The 24,863-nt window shown below is 35.2% G+C and overlaps 2 protein-coding genes across 2 annotated transcripts; one reads left to right on the top strand and one right to left on the bottom strand.

The window, feature by feature from the left end:
• Positions 1–1,326: 1,326 nt before the first annotated feature.
• LOC133802537 (probable pectinesterase/pectinesterase inhibitor 51) lies at positions 1,327–4,191 on the bottom strand. Its single transcript, XM_062240866.1, has 2 exons — positions 2,861–4,191; positions 1,327–2,422 (listed from the first exon to the last, which is right to left on the bottom strand). Exons 1-2 carry the CDS (start codon positions 3,894–3,896, stop codon positions 1,713–1,715), a joined length of 1,746 nt encoding a protein of 581 aa, XP_062096850.1. The 5' UTR covers positions 3,897–4,191; the 3' UTR covers positions 1,327–1,712.
• An 18,893-nt stretch (positions 4,192–23,084) lies between these two features.
• LOC133827425 (uncharacterized) lies at positions 23,085–23,831 on the top strand. The gene has a single exon (XM_062258828.1). The coding sequence runs from the start codon at positions 23,085–23,087 to the stop codon at positions 23,829–23,831; it is 747 nt and encodes a 248-aa protein (XP_062114812.1).
• The last annotated feature ends 1,032 nt before the right edge of the window (positions 23,832–24,863 follow it).

Here is a 24,863-nt window from a genome sequence, read left to right as displayed (position 1 = left end):
TTAAAGCTTTTTATCCAAAATTTTATTGCATGGACTTTCACCTTATTTAAATTATACTTTTGAGTCTAAACAACTCGCTTAACGAGTTAAGCACAATTTTAAACACACAGGATAACGACTCTGGGTTAGCAGTATTCCCTGCACTGAAAAATACTGTTTTACGTACACCCCATTAATGCTCAAAAAAAAAAAACTTTGAAAAAATGTTTGGTTTAAAAATTTGAGAAATATCGTTTTTATACCTTTTGATCTGTCTTTCTATAGAATTAAAAAGCCAAGCCATACAACGGGAAAAGAAAACGTTAGAGTGTGATGGTCAAGTGTGTGTCTCCTCACCCGTGCACACAAAACTAGGTATCCCTTGGATCACATCTCCAAAGGTAGAGCTCCCACTATATACATACCCTTAAAAGAGTGTTCAAAATCTATGTGTGGTTCTTTCTCTTTTTCTCTTTTAAGACACTTTTCTATTTTTAATATTAGTTTTAATAATTCATAAAGTACAAAAGTACAAACAATAACTAGTTGATTTCTTAAAAAAAATAACAATACTAATAGATATAATCATCCATGTATCTTAATATAATTTGTGTCAATTATGACATAATTTTGATAGTAAATTTGAATGTGGTTATGATACTATTATTCTCTGCTAAAAACATTGGTCATACTTAGGGTTAACAATTTGTGTAAATATGTTGACATGATTAAGGTAAACACGAATACGACACGATTATTAAACAGATTAATATGATACGACACAATTATGACACGATTAATGTATAATGTATCATAACTATATGAAAAAAATCATAAAACTTATGATAATTATTCATGTTATCGTGTTGATATGATTATGACATGAAACGATTATTAAACGGGTCAACACGATTATGACACGACATGATTAAAGTAAACAAGAATACGACACGATTATTAAACATGTCAAAAACTCAAACACGAACTAAATTATTAAATGTATCACTCAAATCCATTCATTTTATTTTCGTGCCTAGACCCAAATTGCCACACGAAGTCATAATTTATGTTGATTATGTAGCTTTACTGCCCATTCAACAATTCTGAAAAGTCACAACTAACAACAATTCTGAAATGTCTGAACTAACATGGAGCCGTCTAATACCAGAATTCTAGAAATCAAAGCAATAAACCATCGAAAATGACATTTTCTTAGACTTGGAGTCAACCCCTACTAATTAATTCAATAGAGTAAGTCAAGTCACGAGCTTTCACAATCACAGCTACATATGTGAATGTATAATTCAGAAACAAGGGTTATTCAGTTTTCAGTTTCCATTAACAATATTGAGGCAGATTTCAAACTTAATATTGATTCACATGAATACATATAAGGAAAAAATATACTCTTATTCTATATAAAGAAAGGGATAAAAGATCTTTTGGACAGTCAACTCAATTATCTCAGCAAGTCAACTGGCCAGAACTATACAACCATAATCCTCTAATGCTGCATTCACTACACTAGTGAAATTTTGGTTTGCTCCTTACATATATTGATTTGAAATCTACCATGGATACACATGTCAAAAACTAATCCTCTTCATAAATAAAGCTCTGAAGCTCTGTGAACCAAGTATACACCAGCAGCATTCATTCTCATCAAGAATCTTGCTGGTTACTGCAAAAAGTGTGATAAGCGACACTTCAAATTACCTCCCATGGTATGTCTGTTAATTTTTATGCGGAAAAAAGGCAACATCGTTTGAAGGAATCCAATCATCCCCTTGAATGAAGCTTTGAACTGAGTATGTATTAACATGCTCAGCGGGAATTCGGCTACTCCACGAGACTCTCTGAGATAAATCCGACCCTGGTCCAGAGTTGCCGAATTCGCCATAAAACAAAGTTTTCAAAGCAAAATCCTGACTCCACGGCATCCATCCTTGCGGCGTGATCAGAGCTTCCAAGTTACAATGTACGAAAACAGTTCTTGAATACTCCTTCCAAGGCCTTCCCAAGAAGTTTTTGTGAACTGCAGGCTTGCTGTGATATAGCTTCATATAATCCTCAGTGCCATTGATTAAGCAATTCTGGAAAACAAAACCAGTTGTTTGCGCAGGATCAGTCCTGCCGTGGGCCGTGACAGCATTGTTCTCGCCTTTCTCTGGCTTCACTTGGCGGGGACAGACTAAGATCTGGCAATCCAGGAAAAATGAAGCAGAGTTTCCGAAAATGAAGTCCACATTGCCTTGAATGCGGCACGATTTGTAGAATTGGCGAAGAGAGTGAGCGTAGAGAGTATCCTGGTTGCCCAAGAATTCACAATTCTCAATCACAGAAAGATCACTATCTGATCTGAATGCTACAGCTTGGTGTACATCTGGTCCAGCTGTGTTCTGGATTGTGAGACCATTGGCCATAAATCCATCCCCAAGAACTCCTGTTTATCAATATGTGCATAAAATGAAGATACGTTACTACTATGGGCCAAACCACTCGTTACTTGTTACAAACCTTTCTTTAAGTGCAAAATGTAACGAAACGACAATATATATATATATAAATAAAAATCGTCATTAAACATAAAATCGACAAAAAAAAATTGTTTGTTCGAGTATTTCACAAGAATAAGCAACCATGTTGCCATGTCAATTGTCACCCTGAACCCAATTTCCTTGCCGTTGCGTGGGTCACCCAATAAGCATGGCCTTAAGCTACTCAAACCGTCATACATCATAATATCATAATCCGCCAATCAGAATTAAACACTTTATTTTTTCTCTATTTTAATTTTTTTTTTTTTAAAACAAAACCAAAAACGTAAAAACAGAGAAAAAAGAAAAAGGCTTCCACACAAAATAATTACTCAAAAACTTACCGACTGTAGCAGTATTATAAGTGGAGATTCCAGGTTGAGCCGCGTTTAATGATCCAGTAATAACAGTTTTACCCATTCCGTCCCCTAAAAATACCACGTTCTTCTTCTCAAGTGGGACCCTTACTGTCTCTTCGTAAACACCAGCCTTTATGTGGATCACGAACCTTTTAACGCCGTTATCGGGAGCCGCGTTAACGGCCTCCTGCACTGTCTTGTAACACCCGTCTCCACCGTCTTTACACACCGTCGCATCCGCTATTAACTTCGACGGTAACCCACCCCGGGACCCCATCTCCGACCCGCCAGAACTGCTGGCCCAAAACCCGTCCCGCTCCGTCTTCGGCGGGCCCCACTTGGACATGTCGCTTCCGAACACGTCGTAAGAGGCCATCATGCTCAACGCATTGCTGGAAAGCCCCGTCAACGAATCTAGAAACGACATCGTCTCGTTCACCAAATGGGTGTCATTCGCGTACTTGAGGGCGGACCAGCAGTCGTACTGGAACAGCAGCGCCGCGCTCATCCACGCCCGCGCGTCTTTCATCCTTCCACGTGGCACAGCGTCAATGGCCATTGAAGTGCGGTAGTCCGAGTTTCGCAGCACCTCGAGGCAGTTCTTCGCGGCGGTCGACCGGTTCAGGTTCGAGGCGGAGGAGTCGAGGATCGACTGAACCATGGAGTTGGCCTTCTTGAGATTCTCAGCCGAGACTCCGATCGCCGCCTGAATTATCTGTACCGGTGTTGGGTCCGCTACGACCCGACCCGGCTGGCCGAGCGAGGTCTCGCAAGGTTGTTGGAAACGAGTTGCTTTGCATGCCTGCTGGATGATCGGTGGGGCAGCGGAGACACTGGATGACTCGGGTGAGGGTGGTTTGAAATTACGTGGAGGAGCCTTCTGATGATGGTGACGGTGGTCGGCGGAGGAGGATTGGGTGAAGAAGAGGAGAAGGGAGAGGAGAGAGAGGAAGAAGAGGGTAGACATGGCGAGGAGGAGGAGGAAGTGGGTTCTTGTGGGTTTGTTTTTGTGAATGGTCATGGCTAAGGAAGAGGTATGAGTATTTATATAAGGTGGGCGAGTGAAGAGGAAAAAGTAAGACTAATGGTGGAGAGATGGGATAGAGTCTGGTCCGTCAGCAGTCAATCCTTTTTTTTTTGTTGGAATTTTGTATTTGTGTTGGGTGATTACGTGTACGATTTTGGAGATACTGAAGTGGGAGGCATTCACGGGAGTAGAATGTAGAAAGAGATCACGGGTTGGAATTTTTATTTCACGGATAGAAATTGAAATGAAAAATTGTTTCTTTTGTTTTTTTGGTTGAGGAGATCTGCGTCGGTGAGTTTGAGGTGTACAGTGAAAGAAGAACGCGAGAGTTGGGAAAGGTGTGATAAATAGTCAGTTGTCCAAATCTTACTTACACATTAACAAAACAAATTAATACAAGACTATATTATTTTCTCAGGTAGGGTCTCAGTTTGACTAATGTTGTAACTTTACGGGATACATGCCAGGGAGTGATGTGCAAACTGAAACGGAACTCTAGGCAAAATATCTTAATTCTGAGCCTATAATAGCAAAATAATATATAATAAAGAAATACCTTGACGTAACTATTTTATTTATACCGTTAAACTATGTTTTTAGAAAATAAAACATGGACGTATTTTAGATTATACGACTTACAAGAACATATTTTTCTCTATACCTAAAATAATGAGCAAAATTCTATTGATAAAAAACTGAGCTCCGAACTTCATTATTAAAAAAAAAGTATTCAATAAAATTTAAAACAAACAAATCATTAAATGCAAAGCTTCATTTTAGATTTGAGGTTTTATTTCGATTAAAAGTATGACTGTAAATTTTTTGATGGAATTATTATTTTGTTTCATTGAAGCTTCGATTTTAGAGATTCTTGTATAATTTTAGTTTCTTTTATTGAATTGACAAACATTTGCTTTGTAGAATTTTAACTTGTCACTTGATTGATTATCGAGTTATTCAATCATAATTAAAGTACATAAAAATAAAATACTACAAATATAGTTTTTCTCCACATTCTTTTCACCTTTTTAGAAAATGTCCAACTTTTCTTTGCGGGTATTTTCGTGAAAAACCCACCGAGAAAAAGTCCATATAACATTCTCCTTTGTCGTCAACCCACATAGACCCCTCATTTCTCATCTTCACTCCCGCGCGAAGCCTTCCTCCCCAGGATTGTAAGTGTCATTTCTACCATTTTTGTATTTTTTTTACTTTCTTCCACAATTATTGCTTTAAATAATGTATATGTTCATAAAATTGATTCATTTTAAAGTTGTAGGACCAAAATAAAGAGATTGTTGGTGGGGTTTAATGAGTTTTAATATATTTTTATTGGTTGATTTTTTTTTATTTTTGCATTTTTTTTTGAACGATTTTGAACGTTTGTGGAAGATTAGAAATCATTTTCAAGCTTCAAATACATGTATAGATCACTTAAATTTGATTTTTTTTTTAATATTTCATATTTTTAGTATTTTTTATATTATTTACACAATATATATATTAAGATTATGAGTGTGCTTGTCATTATTGAAACATATATTAATTTTTAAAAGATTTTTTAAGTTAATTTTTGTTAATTATTTTAGGAATCTGAATTTATTATTAATTTATCACTAATTCTGTAATTATGGTTTAGTAAATGAAATTTTAGTAGTTTAACTAATTGATTAGAAAGTTACTAGTTTAAGTACGGTTTAAAATTTGAGTTTACTTGTTTTAATTTAATAAGTAACTTTGAATAGTCTAATCATATCAATTATCATATTGTGAAATCATACATATGGTTTACCATGTTTACTCATTATTGTTTAAACTTTTATTGTAAGTAGGAAGTATATTCACTTGCTAGAATTTGTCATGTTGTGCTTTTGTTGAAGATTAATTTTGAAGGTGAGTAATAATTTTTACTTATTGTTTTATTTCTCTTTTTGATATTATACAACTTATTGTTATAGGAATTTTAATATATTAGATATTCATCCGTAGTGAAGTAGGTTCTGAGATGAAATTGTGTGTTGCGGAGATAACAGAAGGTTGAGAACATGTGTGTCTTAGTGAAGTAGGTTCTGCAAATTATGTGTGTTGCGGTGATTTATGGACGAAATTATGCATGTTGATTTTTGTGTTTGTTTAAATAAACTTTTATGTACTTGTATTTTGAGATATGCTATAGAAACAAAGGAAACTCTAATCAATTTTTTTAAGATTAATATATTGATTGAACATGGATATGGAAAAATAATAAAGGAGGTTATGAAAAGTAAGTTTTTAAGTTTTAATGTATTCAATGTTAATTTTTTAGAGTTGTGATTATAGTATATATAGATAATTAATTTTAATTTTTGTAGAACATACGCACAATGTTTGGGAAATGAATACATTGGACAATTTACAAATGTGACGAGAAGTTCTTGTCCAAGACAACCCGAAAGTCATGAATGTAGTTTTTATGTATTAAGATACATTTATGATATTGGAAATACACCAAATCAGACAGAAGTTCTCAAGAAGAAAGTATGTTATTTTTTATAGTTTTTTTTGTTTAAGAAAAACTATATATATATATAGTACTTAACCATCTAATCTATATTTACTTGTCAATTTTGTTGTGGTTTGACAAAAAGATATTAAGTGTCAAGTGTTTACTGAGTTTTTCAAACTATAAATATATCGAGAGGTAAGAGCTAAGAAAGATAGGAAAAGAAATGAACAAGATCACAATTTTTACATGGTTGGGGCATTATTGAGCCTTAGTCCACGAGTCAGTAGTATTGAGATTTAGAGAGCTTAACAATGGAGGTTTTCTACAAGTTTAGCAGCGTTTATGCATACATGAAAATGCAAATCCCTGCAATAGTGCACAAATGACCCTATTTATAGGTGGTCTTTTGGCTTGGGTCGGACTAATCTGAGCCCAATAAGGATATAAGCATAAATGTTCTCTAATGGAACTATAATACAAGTATGTAACATGATTATAGGTGGTTTAATATAGGCCCACTCGGCCGACTTAAGCGTGATAGAGCCTTACAGCTGCCCTTTGTACCTTAATACGGATTGGTGCGCATGATCCCCCAGGGGGATTCAGGGGACATGATCTGTCAGAGTATTGGCAGTACCAATCCCAAGGAATATTGTACATTCCGTGCGTACCCTTTCTGCAAGTTAGTTGGGGAGACCAACTTCCGAACTTCTCAGGGACACGTCAGCTGTATGAAGAACTGGTCTTATTCTACCAGGACGTATGGTCTGGATTTGTTTACCGAGAGTCATGTCCATTGACTCAGGCCCAGGGTCATTTACTAAGGTCTGAGTTCATTTACCAAGGTTCGGATTCATTCAACGAGAAGGATGTCAGTTAGCGAGGACGGACCGAAGGGCGTGTCCTAATAGCGAGTTGAAATATGAGGATGGACCCAAAAACTGTTGGGAAAACTTATACAGGATATTTATTTATTTTCATGTAGATCTAATATTAAACAAATTAATATGAGATAACCTATAACATATTTCTAAAATTGAATTTAAAGAGAAACAAAGATAAGAATACTTACAGTATACGCAGCGGAATGAAAGAGTCATTCTTTCAGTTTCTCTAACTCTTGTATCCTTTCTGACGCAGAGTATTATCAAGTAACTGAATCGTTCTTCTAATTTCTTCACAGTCTTCCAATGTATCCCTAGAATTGTTAGGAAACTTTATACAAGATCTTTATTTATTTTCAGATAGATCTAATATTAAACAAATTAATATGAGATAACCTAGAACATGTTTCTAAAATTGAATTCAAAGAGAAACAAATATAAGAATACTTACAGTATACGCAACGGAATGAAAGAGTCATTCCTTCAATTTCTCTAACTCTTGTATCCTTTCTGTCGCAGAGTATTATCAAGAAACGGAACTGATCTTCTATTTTCTTCACAGTCTTCCAATGTATCCTTAGAATCACCTAGACTAGTGTGGGCAATTCTCAACACATGAGATAGACACAGAGAGAAGAAGAGAAAATAACAAAGAGACTTAGAAAATGACTTGTGTTTAGAGAGAATCTAAAACTATTAGAAAACCAGCGATTAAACTTATCTGTCGTCTCAGAAATCTTAACTTCTGACTTCTCACTAAGCACTCCTTTTATAGACTCAATTAGGCCATTTAATTTAATTAAAAAATAAATAAAATAATAGCCAATTTGAAGCCCTAGGTCGAAATTATCATGGGCTTTAGGCCCGTGAAATTTCCCATTTGATTATAAGCCCATTGGACTTAAAATCAAGGCTTGTATTATTTTCTATTGATTTAATTAATTAAATAATCATTTAAATCCTTTATCAAATTAATTATTTATAATTTAAACCTTAATTTAAACTTATTTATTAATTTAGATACCAATTTATCTTAATTAATAAATCTTCCATAATTTCTCTTTTCTTCTCAAAATTACATAACTCTGTGAAACTATCCAAAATTGACCTAGTCAACTTTGATAGTTCTAATTGATAATTAAATCAATTAATTGAGACTATCTAGATAATTTTATCCAAGGTACAATGGGGACCATGGGCCTATGAAATCAAGCTCCAATAAGTTATCATAAATCTAAAAATAAATTTACTAACTTATTAATTCCTTGTGACTCCACTATAGGCCCGGAATTGCACTCTTGAATTCATAGAACGCTCTATAACAAATATAGATACACTATTAATTATCCATCGTTACAATCATAATTGTCACTCAATCCTCTATAGACAGTCTACAATGATATAGGACTAAAATATCGTTTTACCCCTCATTATATTTTATTCTTAAAAACTTAGTTCCTTGTAAATGTCATTTCAGTAAACTAATTTAATTACTAAAATGAGATCTCTATAATTTAACACCTTGAACCAAACTAAAAGGAAACCATCGTTTCACTTCTTCATCAGAAGCTATAGATGTTCATATCTTTGGTTAACACTCCCACTCAATTATACTATCAAGTTCCCAAGATGAAAGTATGGGCTAGTCCGTAGGGTAAGCTGGTAACGAACAAGTCAAAGAACTCAAAAAATACAATTAGTTAGAATACTAACCACTCAGAATTGAGATTTAATTGACCTATGGTCAACTACATGATATGAATAGAATAGATAATAACATTATATTTACATATCTTATCAACTGTCAATATCGGTCTCGTCCGATGTAATAGATACATCTGATCTTATCTATTTTGCTAATGTTCTGGAAAGAACATAATACTGTAATGTGTAAGTAGATCATATCGTAGATTGACAAGTCAGTGTAAATCATGTGCACTGACTAATCTTAGGACTAACTTACTTTGAACATATAATCATAGGTATATTCAACTGTGATTACGTCACTATAAATAAGATTAGCTATATGCTCGGGTTTTAATAGAAGTTTATATTAAAAAAATAATCATGAAAATAAAACATGTGAGCAAAGTGATTGACCAAGTCAAAAAAATGTTTTCTATTATTTTATTGATAATAAAATGAGATTACAAAGAATTTGAGTTTTAATTAGGGCATAAAACCCCAACAAGAATCACCTAGACTAGTGTGGGAAATTCTCAACACATGAGATAGATATAGAGAGAAGAAGAGAAAATAACTAAGAGGCTTAGAAAAACACTTGTATTTAGAGAGAATCTAAAACTATCAGAAAACCAATGATTAAACTTATCTGTAGTCTTAGAAATCTGAACTTGTGACTTTTCTCTAAGCACTCCTTTTATAGACTCAATTAGGCCATTTAATTTAATTAAAAAATCAATAAAACAATAGCCAATTTGAAGCCCTAGGTCGAAATTATCATGGGCTTTAGGCCCGTGAAATTTCCCATTTGATTATAAGCCCATTGGACTTAAAAATCAAGGCCTGTATTATTTTCTATCGATTTAATTAATTAAATATTTATTTAAATACTTTATCAAATTAATTATTTATAATTTGAACCTTGATTTGAACCTATTTATTAATTTAGATACAAATTTATCTTAATTAATAAATTTGCCATAATTTCTCTTTTCTTCTCTAAATTACATAACTCTGTGAAACTATCCAAAATTGACATAGTCAACTTTGATAGTTCTAATTGATAATTAAATCAATTAATTGAGACTATCTAGATAATTTTATCCAAGGTACAATGGGGACCATGTGTTGGGGTTTTATGCTCTAATTAAAACCAAAATTCTTTGTAATCTCATTTTATTATCAATAAAAGAATAGAAATCCTTTTTTGACTTGGTCAATCACTTTGCTCACATGTTTTATTTTCATGATTATTTGTTTAATATTAACTTCTATTAAATCCCGACCATATAGCTAATCTTATTTATAGTGACGTAATCACAGTGGAATATAAATATGATTATATGTTCAAAATAAGTTAGTCCTAAGATTAGTCAGTGCATCGGATTTACACTGACTTGCCAATCTACGATATGATCTACTTACACATTATAGTATTATGTTCTTTCCAGAACATTAGCAAAGTAGATAAGATCGGATGTATTTGTTACATCGGACTGGACCGATATTGATAGTTGATAAGATAAGTAAACATACCGTTATTATCTATTCTAGTCATATCATATAGTTGACCATAGGTCAATTCAATCTCAATTCTGAGTGGTTAGTATTCTAACTGATTGTATCATTTGAGTTCTTTGACTTGTTCGTTACCAGCTTACCCTACGGACTAGCCCATACTTACATCTTGGGAACTCGGTAGTATAATTGAGTGGGAGTGTTAATCATAGATATGAACATCTATAGCTTCTGATGAAGAAGTGAAACGATGGTTTCCTTTTAGTTTGGTTCAAGGTATTAAATGAAAGAGATCTCATTTCAGTAATTAAATTAGTTTACTGAAATATCATTTACAAGGAACTAAGTGTTTTAAGGATAAAATACAATGAGGGGTAAAACGGTATTTTAGTCCTATCTCATTGTAGACCATCTATAGAAGATTGAGTGACAATTATGGTTGTAACAATGGATAATTAATAGCGTATCTATATTTGTTATAGAGCATTTTATGAATTCAAGAGTGCAATTCCGAGTCTATAGTGGAGTCATGAGGAATTAATAAGTTAGTAAATTTATTTGTTAGATTTATGATAACTTATTGGAACTTGATTTCATAGGCCCATGGTCCCCATTGTACCTTGGATAAAATCATCTAGATAGTCTCAATTAATTGATTTAATCATCAATTAGAATTATCAAAGTTGACTGGGTCAATTTTGGATAGTTTCACAGAGTTGTGTAATTTTGAGAAGAAAAGACAAATTATGGCAAATTTATTAATTAAGATAAATTGGTATCTAAATTAATAAATAAGTTTAAACCAATGTTCAAATTATAAATAATTAATTTGATAAATGATTTAATTAATTATTTAATTAATTAAATCAATAGAAAATAATACAGGCCTTGATTTTAAGTCCAATGGGCTTATAATCAAATGGGAAATTTCACGGGCCTATAGCCCATGATAATTTCGACCTAGTGCTTCAAAATGGCTATTATTTTATTGATTTTTTAATTAAATTAAATGACCTAATTGAGTCTATAAAAGGAGTGCTTAGAGAGAAGTCAAAACAGATGTTTGATAAGTCACAAGTGAGACAAGTCAGATTTTCTGATAGTTTTAGATTCTCTCTAAACACAAGTCATTTTCTAAGCCTCTTTGTTATTTTCTCTTCTTCTCTCTATATTTATCTCATGCGTTGAGAATTTCCCACACTAGTTTGGGTGGTTCTAAGGATACATTGGAAGATTGTGAAGAAAATAGAAGATCGGTTCAATTTCTTGATAATACTCTGCGACAGAAAGGATACAAGAGTTAGAGAAACTGAAGGAATGACTCTTAATTCCGCTACGTATACTGTAAGTATTATATTCTTTGTTTCTCTTTGAATTTAATTTTAGAAACATGTTTTAGGCTATTTCGTATTAGTTTGTTTAATATTATATATACATGAAAATAAATAAAAATCCTGTATAAGCTAATCCAACAACTGGCCTCAGAGTCTTTGGTAATCTTTATTTTCATGCATGAACATGTTTAAAATTGGATTATTTGATATGTTTGAATAATTGGATGGTTTTCATGTTTTTATGAAGCATATTGATTTTATGTGAATTTTAGCAATTTTTAGGTTATTTTATTGTGTTTTCTATACTATTAATTTTTATATATGCTTTATTTTGTGTAAAACATGTTAAAAATTAATTAGAAAATGGTTTTGGTTTGAAAAATTGCTCAAAATTTTTTTTGGAAAAATTTGGCCTGGCTCCCATGCATGCGCGCGCGCCACCCGCGCACACGCCTGCGCGCGCCCACGCGCACCAGCACGATGAACAGTACCTGTGAACAGTACCACATGTACTATTCATCTTTTTTTTTTTAAATAATTTTTTAAAAAAATTAAAATTTGTAGAAATAAATTATTTATAATCAAAACCAAAAATATCTTTTTTGTTTCATCATTTATTTTTTTTTTAAAAATAAGATATTTTTGTTAGTTGAGATATAAATGATTAGATATTTTCTACAAAGATTCAAATTCAAATTTAAAAATGACTAACAACTTAATTTTAAATCTTTTAATATATTAAAATATTAGAATTAATATATCAGATATTTAAGATATTTTCATTTAAATTCTTAATTTTTTTATTAAATCTTTATTTGAAAATATAAATATCTTTTTATTCTATAATTTTTAATATTTAAATTATTTGAAATTTGAATATTGTTAGTTAGATATTTTTATGGATATTTGAATTTGTTTAACTATTTTGAGATATTTTAAGGTTGTTATAACTATTTATATATATATATTTAAATGGTTAAAATATTAGATAATAGTTGTAACAACACAAGATATTTTGGAAAATAGTTAAGATATTGATTTTAAAATTTAAAATTGGTTAAATTTTGAAAAATATCAATTTTTTTCAGCCAATTAATAAAATATTTTTTTAATAAATGAGATTTAAATTAACTTTGGTTAATTGTTGATAAATCCTATTTAAATTAAATTAATAATTTTTTTATCAAATTAACCTAAAACCAAGTTAATTATTGATAAATGAAATTTAAATTAACTATTGTTAATTGTTGATAAATTTCATTTAAATTGACTTATTTTTTGTAAAAATTTAATTAATTTGAATTTTTTTTGATAAATTCTAGATAATTAATTGTGGTATTTTTGCAAATGAAATAAATTGTGGTATTTTTGCATAGATTCATAGAATTGCTCATATAGTAACATGATTAAACCCATCCAATTATAACATGCCTGTTTGCACTATATGTGGTATTTTTGCAATTGGGCTTAGATGCATATAGTGTCCCATATGTTTGTTAGATATATGGATTTTGCCAAATAAAATATTCATAAAATGATAGGTTTTATTTGGGCCCATTAAAAAATGTAAAGTTTAAATTCCTCTCTTGTGGATGATTCCACTTGTGAATGCTCATTTGCTTTGCATGACTATAATGGGCCTAATCAATTAATAACAATTAATAAAACGAAGGTTTAAATTCCTATCTTTAGGACCTTGTATGGAAGATAGGGAGCCTTTGCAGTGGGAGCGACATACTGAACCTAGCCCTCCTCCATACAAGCCCAATTGTTAAGGCCCATTTACCTGAGTTGGACTTAATTGTATAGGTTCATTATATTAGTTAAACCTAAATATTGATTAGCAACAAATTAATTCTAAATTAATTAAATTTGTTTCAATGTGACACTTTAGAATTAATAAGAAATTATAGGACATTGGTTTTAAAAATTTTAATCTGTTTAATTTTTTTTGGGAAAACCATAGTCATTAATTTTCTAAAAATAAATAATAAAAATACTATTTTTAATTTTATAATGAGCTTATTTTAAGGATTTTATTTGATATCCACCGTTGGTTTAACATAGTCAATAGTTTAATGGGGCCTCGAGGCGCTTTGATTCGTCCCCCTACAGAAGGTGTTCATTAGTTATTTTGACAAGGTTAGATTTCGAAAGATAGATGATTATAGGTCAAATTCTACTAGACTCACCCCTACGGTGACTACTAGAACTAAATCTATGATTATTGAAACCGTGGGTCTAGCTCATAAAATAAGAGATTTGGTTTTCTTATTTTGATCGAATAGTAGGTTGTTAATAGTGGTGTCCATTATTAAATGAGTTTACAACTCTATTTAACAAGTGGTATTTTTGACTCTCGCCAATCGGGACAAGGATATCATATATTAGTTAAAAACCTAAAGAAATAGAGATATGATTGTTTTTGGTATTTTTTCTCATATCTTACGTATTTTTGTATATGTTGTGCTATTTCTTGAAATTTGTGTGAATAGAAGTTTTATTGAGCAAATGTGGTTGATTTCTATTTTATTGATAATTTGTAGTTTTAAGTTAAGTAGTGTCTGTGTATACTCCCATCCTTTCTCAACTTCCGATGGAGAAACTCACTAGAAAAAACTTCCTTAATTAGCAGCAGAATATCAACATAAAGTTGATTGGTGACAACTCCGAGTTCGTCATGATTGAGGAATCCCTAGAACGAGCATCGTCTCCGCATGTTCTTGATAGCATCGTAAATGCTTGGATAACACCGTCTCCGAACGTAAGTTATGGCACCGTGAATTCTCGGATGGCACCGTGTCTGCACGTTCGTAATCAACTCAACTATGGTCTGACACAGCTCATGAACGAGCTTCAGATTATTGAACCGGTCATGGGTGGACCTAGTAAAGGAGGTGAAAATAAGACTACTGTTGTTGCTGCTGATCTAGCTAAGGCTGAAGCTAACCCAGCTTCATCTTCAAAAGCTAGAAATAAGAGGATAGATGGACAAACAACAACCCCAAGCCTGCAAAGGTTGCAAAGACGAGTGCACAACCACGTGCACAGACGCCTGAGGGGAAAAACAAGAAAAACAAGAAAGGTAAAGGTAAGTGCTTTCACTGCAAAGAGAATGGGCATTGGAAACGAGATTGCCCCAAGTTTCTCGCAGCGAAAAACAAGGTAATGATTCTAGTTCATTTATCTCAGAAACATGTGTTTTAGAGAATGATAAATCCGTTTGGATTATTGATTCTGGATCTACCAACCATGTTTGTAACTCTTTATAGCTTCTTGAATCGTGGGAGGAAGTGGACGAAGGCGGCTTAAAGCTTAGAGTTAGGAACGGAGCGTTCGTTAAGGTCCAAGCTAGAGGAATAGCTCGTCTAAAGTTCGGAAATAAATACTTAATTTTAAAAGATGTATTTTTTATTCTGAATTTTAGTAGAAATTTAATTTCAGTTTCCATGTTGCAATTAGAACGATTTGTTATGACTTTCACAAGTTTTAATATATCTATTTCTTTCAATGGATCACAATTGTGTATTGCATGTTTGGAAAACAGGCTTTATATTCTGCAACCTAATGAACCCCTCGCTCTTAATAATGATCTATTCAAAGTAGCTAAACCTAGGACCAATATACGTCAAAAGACCGATAACAATAATGGCACTTGAGACTAGGTCACATTGGCTATGATAGGATTCAAAGACTTACAAAGGACGGACCTTTGAGGGAACTCACCTTAGGAGAATTACCTGTCTGTGAATCTTGTCTAGAAGGCAAACTGACCAAGCGTCCATTCTTTGCAAAGGATGATAGGGCCAAAGAACCACTTGGTCTTGTGCATTCAGATGTTTGTGGACCTTTGAATGTACAAGCCAGGGGTGGTTTTGAGTATTTCGTCACTTTCATTAACAATTACTCTAGATACTCATGTCTTTACCTAATGCATAGGAAATCAGAAACATTTTCAAAGTTTCAGGAATTCCTAGCAATGGCTCAGAACCAATTAGGTAAAACGTTAAAGATCTTGCGATCTGATAGGGGTGGAGAATATTTGGATATGCAGTTCCAAGATCATTTAACTGAACTTGGGATTTTATCACAACTTACTACCCCAGGTACTCTGCAACAAAATGGTGTAGCGGAACGCCAGAACAGAACTTTATTGGAAATGGTTAGATGCATGCTTAGTTACTCAACTCTAACAACTTCGTTTTGGGGACATGCAATTGAAACCGCGAATGACATTCTCAATGTTGTGCCGTCAAAATCAATCCCCAAAACACCTTTAGAACGCTGGAATGGTCGTGAACCTAATTTACGCCATTATAGAATCTGGGGGTGTCTCGCTCACGTCCTGAGGAAAAAAAAGAGAAAGCTAGAACCGCGAACTAAAGTTTGCATGTTTATTGGCTATCCTAAAGGTACTCGGGGTGGAATTTTCTATAGTAATTCAGAAAAGAAAGTGTTTACTTCTACAAATGCTACTTTTCTGGAAAATGACTATGTCCAGAACTTTAAACCTCGCAGCAAAGTAGTTTTAGAGGAGATGGTTAAAAAATTGACTCCAACCAATGTTCCATCGTCATCAACGCGAGTCGATGATGAAATTCCCACTCATCATGTACAATCGACGCAAGTCGATTTAAATGAAGAAAGTACCACTGCTCCTGAGCAAACAGTCACGGAGCCTCGTCGTAGTGGGAGGGTTTCTAGGAACCCAGTTCGCTATGGTTTGGATGGTGAAACCAATATGGTTGTTGGTGAAATTAGTGATGATGATCTGTTGTCTTTCAAACAGGCAATGGCTAGCTCTGAAAAGGAACTATGGCTCAAAGCCATGAAACAGGAAATGGAGTCTATGTACTCAAATTCCATCTGGGATCTTGTGGAAGCACCTAGTGACTTTAGGGCCATTGGGTGCAAGTGGATCTACAAGAAGAAACGAGGTGTTGATGGAAATATCGAGACTTATAAAGCACGATTAGTGGCAAAGGGTTATACCCAAAGAGAAGGCGTGGACTATGAGGAGACTTTTAGTCCGGTAGCCATGCTCAAATCCATTCGCATCCTCCTATCCATAGCAGCTGCTCTCGACTATGAGATCTGGCAAATGGACGTCAAGACAGCTTTTCCTAATGGAAAGCTTGACGAAGTCATTTATATGGATCAGCCAGAAGGATTTAAAGTACCTGGACAAGAAGGAAAAGTTTGCAAGTTGAATAGGTCCATCTATGGACTTAAGAAAGCTTCTCGTTCCTGGAATCTTAGGTTTGATGAAATAATCAAAACCTATGGCTTTGAATAAAATATTGATGAGCCCTGTGTTTACCAACTGAAGGCAAATCAAATAGTGGTATTCCTGGTTCTTTATGTAGATGATATCCTACTCATTGGAAACAATGTTAAGAAATTATCAGATGTGAAGAATTGGCTAAGCACTCAATTCCAAATGAAGGATTTGGGTGAGAAAGTTATGTTCTAGGTATCCAGATCATCAGGGATAGAAAGAACAAACTTTTAGCTCTATCTCAAGCAGCTTACATTGATAAAGTGCTTGAACGTTTCTCAATGACAAATTCCAAGAAAGGGCGTCTACCGTCCCGCCATGGAATTCATCTTTCAAAGAAGCAGTCTCCCCAGACTCCTGAAGAGGAAGATGCAATGAGAAAAATTCTTTACGCATCTGCAGTTGGAAGTTTGATGTATGCCATGTTGTGTACTAGACCAGATATTTGCTATGCAGTGGGAGTAGTGAGCAGGTATCAGTCAAACCCAGGACCGAAACATTGGATAGCAGTTAAGCATATCCTGAAGTATTTGAGACGGACTAGGGATTATATGTTAGTCTACAAGGGTGGTGTTATGAACCCTGTAGGCTACACCGATTTAGATTTTCAGACTGATGTCGATGACAGAAAGTCTACTTCTGGAATGGTGTTTACTCTTGGGGGTGGAGATGTGATTTGGAGAAGCGTAAAGCAGTCTGCAATCTCAGATTCTACCATGGAGGCTGAGTACATAGCTGCGTCAGAAGCAGCTAAGGAAATAGTCTGGCTAAAGAAGTTCTATTCAGATCTTGGTGTTATTCCAGAAATGGATAAACCGCTTGTGTTGTTTTGTGACAATACAGGAGTGATAGCCAACTCGAAAGAACCTCGAAGTCACAAGAGGAGTAAGCATATAGAAAGGAAGTATCACATTATTCGAGAATATGTGGCCAGGGGAGATGTGAAGGTTATGAAGATTGCAACTGAAGACAATCTTGCGGATCCGTTTACAAAGACACTACCAGAAGCTACATTTGATAAGCATATCAAGGAAATGAGATTAGTAGAATTAAGGCATTAGTTTCAATTAGTGCAAGTGGGAGTTTGTTGGGGTTTTATGCCCTAATTAAAACCCAAATTCTTTGTAATCTCATTTTATTATCAATAAAAGAATATAAATCATTTTTTGACTTGGTCAATCACTTTGCTCACATGTTTTATTTTCATGATTATTTGTTTAATATAAACTTCTATTAAATCCCAAGCATATAGCTAATCTTATTTATAGTGACGCAATCACAGTGGAATATAAATATGATTATATGTTCAAAATAAGTTAGTCCTAAGATTAGTCAGTGCACCAGATTTACACTGACTTGCCAATCTACGATATGATCTACTTACACATTATAGTGTTATGTTCTTTCCAGAACATTAGCAAAGTAGATAAGATCGGATGTATTTGTTACATCGGACTGGACCGATATTGACAGTTGATAAGATAAGTAAACATACCGTTATTATCTATTCTAGTCATATCATATAGTTGACCATAGGTCAATTCAATCTCAATTCTGAGTGGTTAGTATTCTAACTGATTGTATCATTTGAGTTCTATGACTTGTTCGTTACCAGCTTACCCTACGGACTAGCCCATACTTACATCTTGGGAACTCGGTAGTATAATTGAGTGGGAGTGTTAATCATAGATATGAACATCTATAGTTTCTGATGAAGAAGTGAAATGATGGTTTCCTTTTAGTTTGGTTCAAGGTGTTAAATGAAAGAGATCTCATTTTAGTAATTAAATTAGTTTACTGAAATATCATTTACAAGGAACTAAGTGTTTTAAGGATAAAATACAATGAGGGGTAAAATGGTATTTTAGTCCTATCTCATTGTAGACCATCTATAGAAGATTGAGTGACAATTATGGTTGTAACAATGGATAATTAATAGCGTATCTATATTTGTTATAGAGCGTTCTATGAATTCAAGAGTGCAATTCAGAGTCTATAGTGGAGTCACGAGGAATTAATAAGTTAGTATTTTTTTTTCCTGCCTCTTAGCTTTTGCAGCTCTCTCGTGGGCTGGTGCCATGGCGAAAACAAGAGCCAAGATGAAGGGGAAGCTGAAGGGTTCTGCTATGAAGAAGAAGAAAAGAGGTCCTAATTCTATTGCGGACGTGAAATAAACTAAATCTATGGAGGAAGTTTTAGGAATTGAGCCACTCGAGTTCACAGATGAGGATGAAGGTTCAGAGGACCAAGGTGATGACCCTTCATTACAGGATGTGTTTCAGGCTCCTTTGTCCCCGAAATCATCTCTCAAGGTAATGCAGCAACAAGATAAGGTTTGTTCTGATTTTGCTGCTTTCCTTGAAGCTACTCAAAAGTGTTCGAATGCTCTATCGAAAGGTATCTCTGCTACTCCTCCAGTTCTTAGATCTGGGAATGTGGTTCGGAATCTGGAAAATTCTTTTCAGAAAAAGGCTAACAAGATTAAAATCACTATGGAAGACATTGAAGAGGAGATTTCTTTTTGGAATTCTTCAATCGTCTGTTATGTTCTGGGAGCCAATCCGCCTCTCTCCGTGATTGAAGGATTTTCCAGAAGATTATGGAATGACAGAGTGGATAAAGTGGGTATACTTTCATATGGCATTTTCCTTATTAGATTTGATAGTATTGAATTTCGAGATGCTATACTCACGGGGGGATACATATTCTTCAATAAGCGGCCTGTTGTTATGAAAGCTTGGGATCCGAACACTAATTTCAAGAAAGAGGATATACGAACAGTTCCAATTTGGGTTCAGTTGGAGGATTTAGAATTGAAATATTGGGGTCAAAAGTCTCTATTCAAGATTGTAAGTCAAGTGGGGAAGCCTTTGATGGTAGATGCGATTACACAAGAGAGAGATAAACTTAATTTTCCTCGTGTTCTGATTGAAGTTAGTCTCCAGCAGGAATTTCCAAGTTGTATTGAATTTGAGGATGAATTTGGATCTAATGTTACAGTAGGTGTCACATATGAATGGAAACCAATCATTTGTGGGCATTGTAAGGGTATGGGGCATGCTACTAAAGAATGCAGAAGGAAAGAAAGCAGAAAGCAATAGTGGATAGCTAAAGAGGTGATTCAGAAACCAGAGGAAAAAGAAACGGAGGTACCTAAAAAAACAGATGATGGGTTTCAGGCTATTACGAAAGGGTGGAGGGTCAAAGACAAGGCTTCTATGACTGGTCCATCCACATTGAACTCATTTCAGGCATTATCAGAGTCTACGGTCTCAACATGTGTTCTGACTGGGGAGAACCAGAATGACTCTATGCAAGAGAACCAACAGAGAGTGGAGGAACTGGGAATAACGGAAGGAGGGGGAGGGCCTCCTCTTTCCAATGGATAGGGTAATATGCTGGAACGTCCGAGGGATCAATACCCAACATAAGCAAAAGGTAGTTAGGAAATTTATTGCCCATCAGAGAGCTGGGTTAGTTGGTCTGCTTGAGACGAGAGTGAAGGCTCCAAAGCTTGGAGCCTTGTACGTTCATATGTTCTCAGGTTGGTGCTTCACATCCAACAGTGCGTGGCATAAGGGAGGACGAATTATAATTTCTTGGAACCCTTTGAGATTCAATGTAAGTATACTAAATTGTTCAAACCAGTTTATTGATTTGTCTGTTACTACTGTGGACAATAAGCATAGTTTTTTCGCCACTTTTGTATATGGATTTAATGATGAGGAGGGGAGGAAAAGCTTGTGGAAAGGATTACAGGATTTGGCTAGAATGGACCCATGGGTTGTGCTTGGGGACTTTAATGACATCTTGAACAGGGATGAAAGAATTGGGGATAGAGCAAGACACAGCTTGAATAATGAGTTTATTAATTGTGTTTATGGCTATTAGTTGGAAGATGTTAAATACAGTGGGAACTTCTATACTTGGAGTAATAAACAGCAGGGATCAGATAAAATCTACTCCAAGATTGATAGAGTTATGGCGAATCAAGCTTGGATGGACAAATTTACAAATGCTGAAGCTATTTTCCTTAATGAAGGCATATTTGATCATACTCGAGCAGTTCTTACAGTGCATTCTAACATTCCTAGTGGAAAGAAACCATTCAAGTATTTTAGAATGTGGTATTCTCATCCTCAATACCACCAAGAAGTGTGTAGGGGGTGGCATCAATTGGTTAAAGGGACTAAAATGTACCAAGTTGTGTCTAAACTTAAGAATCTTAAGTCCATCTTTAAAGAGCTGAACAAGAGGGGTTTTTCAGAGATTCATATGGCTTATGTGCAAGCTAAAGAGAAGCTGAGTGATTGTCAGAATAAAATGCATCGAGACCCTTTGAATGTGGTTCTACAGTGTCAAGAATTGGAAGCCAGAAAACATTATGCAGAGGTACATAAAAACTACAACTCATATTTGTCTCAAAAAGCTAAGGTTACTTGGGTCCAAGAAGGTGACGAAAACTCTGCATTTTTTCATTCTAGTATCAAAGAAAGAAGGTGCCAAAATAGGATATATTCTATTATCAATGTAGAAGGGAATAGGGTGGAGAATCCTGATGAGGTTACTGAATCTTTTTTCTCCTATTATCAGACCTTGTTGGGTACTCAAATGGACAATAGGCATCAAGTTAAAAACTCAGTTATGGCTCACGGACCTGTGCTATCTAGGCAACAGGCAGGTTTTCTTTCAGCTGAGTTCACTAAGGAAGACATTAAAGCTGCTGTGTTTAGCATCCATGGTATGAAAGCTCCAGGACCTGATGGTTATTGCAGCTACTTCTTTCAAGACAATTGGGAGTTAGTTGGTGACGAGATAAGTGAAGCTATATTATCATTCCTACATACAGGGCAGCTGTTAAAAGAGATTAATTCTACAGTGATTACTCTTATCCCTAAGTGCAAATGTCCTAATTCCGTCAGTGATTACCGTCCTATATCTTGCTGCAATGTTCTATATAAAGTGGCTACAAAATTGATTTGCAGTAGGCTGAAAGTCATCCTTCCTGATCTTGTGGCTCAAAACCAAGGGGGGTTTATTCAAGGCAGAATAATTTCTCATAATATTATGATTTGTCAGGATCTAATTAGGCATTATGGACGGAAATCAAGTAGGCCCAACTGCATGATAAAGCTGGATTTACAAAAGGCTTATGATACCATGGAATGGGGATTCTTAGAAGACATGTTACAAGCTTTTAAATTCCCTGCAAAATTCATTAGGCTTATAATGGCTTGCATATCTACACCTAAGTATTCTCTAATGTTTAATGGATCTATGCATGGTTTCTTTGCAGCAAAAAGAGGTTTGAGGCAAGGGGACCCAATGTCCCCTTTGCTTTTTGTCCTTGGAATGGAATACTTGAGTAGAATCATGCAAAAAGTTGGGGAGAAGGAGGAGTTTCAGTTTCATGACAGATGCAGGGACTTAAAGCTTAACCATCTCAGCTTTGCCGATGATGTGTTATTGTTCTGCAAGGGTGATTTCAAGAGCATATATCTAATGTTGCAGGGGCTAAAGTTATTCTCAAAGTCCTCTGGATTGATCCCAAACATCAAAAAATCTGCCATCTACTGTAGTGGTATGAGTGAGGAGGAAATTAGAAGAGTAATTGATATGTCAGGATTCAGTAGAAGTACTATACCATTTAAGTATCTTGGTATACCCATCTGTGCCAAGCGAATCTCAGCTGTTGATTGTAAACTGCTGGTTGAGAAAATGACAGCCAGGATTAAGAGTTGGAGTACCAGGAACTTATCATTTGCTGGTAGATCAATATTGATTCATTCGATACTGCTTTCTATTCATGCCTATTGGAGTCAAATCATGATCCTACCTAAGGAAATTATGTCTGAAATTGAAAGGGTCTATAGAAGTTTCCTCTGGAAAGGGCAGAGTATCATGGCTGGGTCTGGAAGCGTGGCCTGGAGTAAGCTTTGTAAGCCTAAGAAGGCTGGAGGAATAGGATTCATGAGCATTTTAGAATGGAACTGAGCAGCTATGTTTAAAAATGTCTGGTCAATTGCAACAAAAAAAGACAATCTATGGGTTAAGTGGGTGCATAATGTGTATATAAAGAATGAGGAGTGGTGGAACTACAAGGCTCCGCCCCATAGCAGCTGGTACTGGAGGAAGTTAGTGATGCTTAAAGATCAAGTCAAACAGCTTATGGATCCTGGGCAGTTTACACAGAAGACTTATCAAATTGCATCAGGGTACAAAATGCTTATTCAGGTGCAGGAAAGGTTCCAGTGGAGCAAAGAAGTCTGGGGCAGATTTAACATCCCCAAACATAGCTTTATGCTTTGGATAGTAGTACAGGATAGACTCAAAACTAGAGACAGACTTCGAAGGTTCAATATATCAGAGGAGTCATCTTGTATCCTCTGCAATGGAGCAGAAGAATCAGTGGCCCATCTGTTTTTCGACTGCTCATTCTCTCAGGACTGCTTACATCAAGTGAAGACTTGGCTGGGGTTGAAAGCTCATACAGAGTCATTGCAGGGACTTCTTAGGTGGATAGAAAGGTCTAAGAGAAGCAAGTTTCAGAAGAAAGTCTTGGATGCATCAGTTGCCTCGCTGGTTTATCACTTATGGCAGGCTAGAAACTACAAACTCTGGCAATCAAGCATTGTATCTCCCAAGACGTTAGTTCAGGAAGCAAAATGGCAAATTAAAACTAGGATAACATGTATAATGCCTAAACATGTAGATCACGTTGATAAGACATGGTTTGAATTATTATAGCTTTGTTTCTATACTTGTATAGAGTTTACGGGCCTTATCATTAGGCGCCTATAGGTTGTAATATTGTTAGTGGAGTAATGAATAGCTGCTGATTCATCAAAAAAAAAAAAAAATTAATAAGTTAGTAAATTTATTTGTTAGATTTATGATAACTTATTGGAGCTTGATTTCATAGGCCCATGGTCCCCATTGTACCTTGGATAAAATCATCTAGATAGTCTCAATTAATTGATTTAATCATCAATTAGAATTATCAAAGTTGACCAGGTCAATTTTGGATAGTTTCACAGAGTTGTGTAATTTTGAGAAGAAAAGAGAAATTATGGAAAATTTATTAATTAAGATAAATTGGTATCTAAATTAATAAATAAGTTTAAATCAATGTTTAAATTATAAATAATTAATTTGATAAAGGATTTAAGTAATTATTTAATTAATTAAATCAATAGAAAATAATATAGGCCTTGATTTTAAGTCCAATCGCGTGACGGCCTCGCGGGAGGGGCCTCGCGTATGATGGATGCGCCAAGGCGAGGAGAGGCCCTGCAGATGGCCTCGTGTGAAGGCCTCGCAGGAGGGGCCTCGCGGATGACGGACGCGCCAAGGCGAGGCAAGGCCCTTGCCAGGTGTGCCGAGGTGTGGCGAGACAATGGCCTCGCGAGACAGTTGCGAGATATCAGGGGTGCGCGAGACCCTCACGCACCTACGAGGCTACATGGGCGCGAGGCGCTATGTGCATTCGCGAGGCGCCGTATGTGCCCGTGAGGTGCGAGGCGCCTTGGCTGGTGCAAGGCGACGAGTCCCGCGAGACATCTGGGATGTCCGTTGGAGTCCGAGGTGAAGTGGTCATTTGGAGCAGGGTCGATTTAAGCATTTGTTTGAGGGTTCAAATGGACCTCAAACATGGTTGCTTTGGACCTTCCAGGGACCTGAGGCATGAGAGGTGGGTTCTTTACCAGTGCTGAATTTTGAGCATCCACACTTGCCCCCCAGTCTAGGAGAGGACCTTTAGGTGCTCTGGTAGACTCTTCT

This window comes from Humulus lupulus, chromosome 1 (assembly GCF_963169125.1).
Source record: "Humulus lupulus chromosome 1, drHumLupu1.1, whole genome shotgun sequence".
NCBI lineage: Eukaryota > Viridiplantae > Streptophyta > Magnoliopsida > Rosales > Cannabaceae > Humulus > Humulus lupulus.
The sequence above is the reverse complement of the archived record's forward strand: the minus strand, read 5'-3'. Positions and strand labels throughout refer to the sequence as shown.